The sequence below is a fragment of the Leopardus geoffroyi genome, chromosome B2, assembly GCF_018350155.1.
Source record: "Leopardus geoffroyi isolate Oge1 chromosome B2, O.geoffroyi_Oge1_pat1.0, whole genome shotgun sequence".
Taxonomy (NCBI): domain Eukaryota; kingdom Metazoa; phylum Chordata; class Mammalia; order Carnivora; family Felidae; genus Leopardus; species Leopardus geoffroyi.
The window spans coordinates 124,153,560-124,156,248 of record NC_059332.1 but is presented as its reverse complement, the minus strand read 5'-3'; the positions used below and the strand labels follow the sequence as shown (position 1 = coordinate 124,156,248).

The window sequence follows — 2,689 nt, the reverse complement described above, 5'->3', positions numbered from 1 at the left end:
TTTTTGTTTTTTTGGTGTTGTTTGTTTTCCTCAGGTCCAGGTCTAAGAAGTTAGAGAATTGTGCAAAGCAAATTCTTTCAGTAATCTATTTAAACGAGGGAAAAGAGAGAAAGAAATAAAGAAAGAAAGAAAGAAAGAAAGAAAGGGAAAGGAAAAAGAAAAGAAAAGAAAAGAAAAGAGAAAAGAAAAGAAAAGAGAAAAGAAAAGAAAACCCATCCCTATATCAGTGTCGGGGCAAGCCCTTCACCACAAACGGAGGTCCCATTGCAATTAGGCCAGAAGGGCTCAGTAAACAAAATGAACACCGTATCAGTGTTTAGGAAAAGAGACCTAATAACCAACCAGTTCAGACAGTGCCCAGCGACACGAGGTCCCCCTCTCCCTCCACCCCCGCGCCCACCCCCTAGCGCGGGGAACCTGCCCTCCAACCGCATCTCTGTCCTTGACACGGTTCCATTAGGACTTCTTTTGCTCACATTCCCCAAAACTTGGGAGTAGCTATGAAGAAAAGAGAATGTTTCAGTTTCTCTCTAGGAACCCGGAGGAATCTCCGACTACTGCCTGGCTCCCTTTCCTTCCGGCGGTTGGTTCCTTAGGTGTGATTTGGTTAGGGAAATTTGCGGGGGGAGGAGGGGGAGGGAAGTTAAAAAAAAAAAAAAAATCCAGGAAGGAGCGAGCTGGAGCGGTGAGTGTGTCAATCAGAGAGGGTTTTGTGCCTTGGGGCTCCTAGCGGTTCGGAGCAGAGGTGTCCCAGGGCGGCCCCACAATGAATATGAATAGGAATCCTTGCAAAATGGGACAGCAAAGCGCACCGCCCTGAATGACGGCACGTCGTCCTAACCAGCCCAGGATAGATAGGAGGGTTCCTTTTGTCTCTTTTCTCCGCCGCAGCTCTATAAAAGCCCCTCTTTTTCAGCGTGAGGTTAGTCCCAGCAAACACCAACCCGCTGTCCAGGAAACAGCCTAACCGGAGAGAAGGGAGTGGGGAGGGAGAGAGGCGGGGAAAGGCAGTGCCTCAGCTTTTCTTCTCAAGTCTTGCCACTGAGAAGTGGGTCGCTGGGCCGTGCAGATTTTTTTTTTTTTAATTTCAAGATTTTCCTTAATTTCCCACCTAAAGCCTCCCCGCGGTAGGGCCGCATCCCCCGTAATAAAATGAATTCTGATTCGAGCTCTGTCTCCAGCAGAGCTTCATCGCCGGACATGGATGAGATGTATCTGAGGGAACACCACCACCGCCACCACCACCACCAGGAGAGCCGTCTCAACTCGGTCTCCTCCACGCAGGGCGACATGGTGCAGAAGATGCCCGGGGAAAGCCTCTCGCGGGCCGGCGCCAAGGCCACCGGCGAGAGCAGCAAGTACAAAATCAAGAAGCAGCTGTCGGAGCAGGACCTACAGCAGTTGAGGCTGAAGATCAACGGTCGGGAGCGCAAGCGGATGCACGACCTAAACCTCGCCATGGACGGGCTGCGAGAGGTCATGCCCTACGCGCACGGGCCCTCGGTGCGCAAGCTCTCCAAGATCGCCACTCTCCTGCTGGCCAGAAACTACATCCTCATGCTCACCAGCTCCCTGGAGGAGATGAAGAGGTTGGTTGGCGAGATCTACGGGGGCCACCACTCTGCCTTCCACTGCGGGACCGTGGGCCACTCGGCCGGCCACCCCGCGCACGCCGCCAACGCGGTGCACCCCGTGCACCCCATCCTGGGCGGCGCGCTCTCGTCCGGCAACGGCTCGTCGCCGCTGTCCGCCGCCTCGCTGCCGGCCATCGGCACTATTCGACCTCCCCACTCGCTGCTCAAGGCGCCCTCCACGCCGCCCGCGCTGCAGCTGGGCAGCGGCTTCCAGCACTGGGCCGGGCTGCCCTGCCCCTGCACCATCTGCCAGATGCCGCCGCCGCCGCACCTTTCCGCTCTCTCCACCGCCAACATGGCTCGGCTGTCGGCCGAGTCCAAGGACTTGCTCAAGTGAGCAGAGGACGGCCCGGCAGCTGCCCAGGATGAGGGGAGAGAGGCGGGAGGGACTGCGGTGTCGGGCCGGGAGGGGAGAGGGAGGCTGAGCACTCGCTCGGCCGGCGGGAGGGTGAGCGCGGGGTCCCGCGGCCTCCCACTCCGTCGGAGATCTCAGACTCCGCTTGACCTCCCGGAGGGAAAGGACCAAAACCAAACTGCAATTTCTAGGTGGTAACGAAGGGGGACTCGAACCAGACTTCGTGTGTTTTGCATGCATGCTTCTTTTCCCCATGCCGCGCCAGTGCTTCTCACTTACATAGGCTCTTGTCAAAACTGCATTTGTTGTGTAAAGACGGGATCGGTGTGGTCAAAAACTTGCGAAGGGACTTCAGAGTTGGCTTTCTCTGGCTCTGTGTTCTCACCTTGGAAAAGACAACATCCCTTTTGTGCAAAAACGGATGTAAATATTTCCTGGAGATGGATGCAATTACGATTGTCACTATCTCTCCGCAGTTGTTTTTCTAGAGACGTTGAGAGAGAGAGAGAGAGAGAGAGAGAGAGAGGGATCAAGACCCAAGTTTTGAATCTCAACCCCGGTCCAGGGCATGACATCTCTTATGTGGGTTTTCCTTAAGACGCAGTGTAGGTCAAAAGAATGCATGCAAGCTTCTAAATGAATCTTCTCGAAACATGTTGTGCAGGCCATGATGCCATTTTCCTTGTAACAAGGATTTATT

At 54.7% G+C, this 2,689-nt stretch overlaps 1 protein-coding gene across 1 annotated transcript; it reads left to right on the top strand.

Moving 5' to 3' along the window:
* The first annotated feature begins 894 nt into the window (after window positions 1–894).
* On the top strand, window positions 895–2,005 carry OLIG3 (oligodendrocyte transcription factor 3). The gene has a single exon (XM_045500884.1). It carries the CDS (start codon window positions 1,153–1,155, stop codon window positions 1,969–1,971), a length of 819 nt encoding a protein of 272 aa, XP_045356840.1. The 5' UTR covers window positions 895–1,152; the 3' UTR covers window positions 1,972–2,005.
* The last annotated feature ends 684 nt before the right edge of the window (window positions 2,006–2,689 follow it).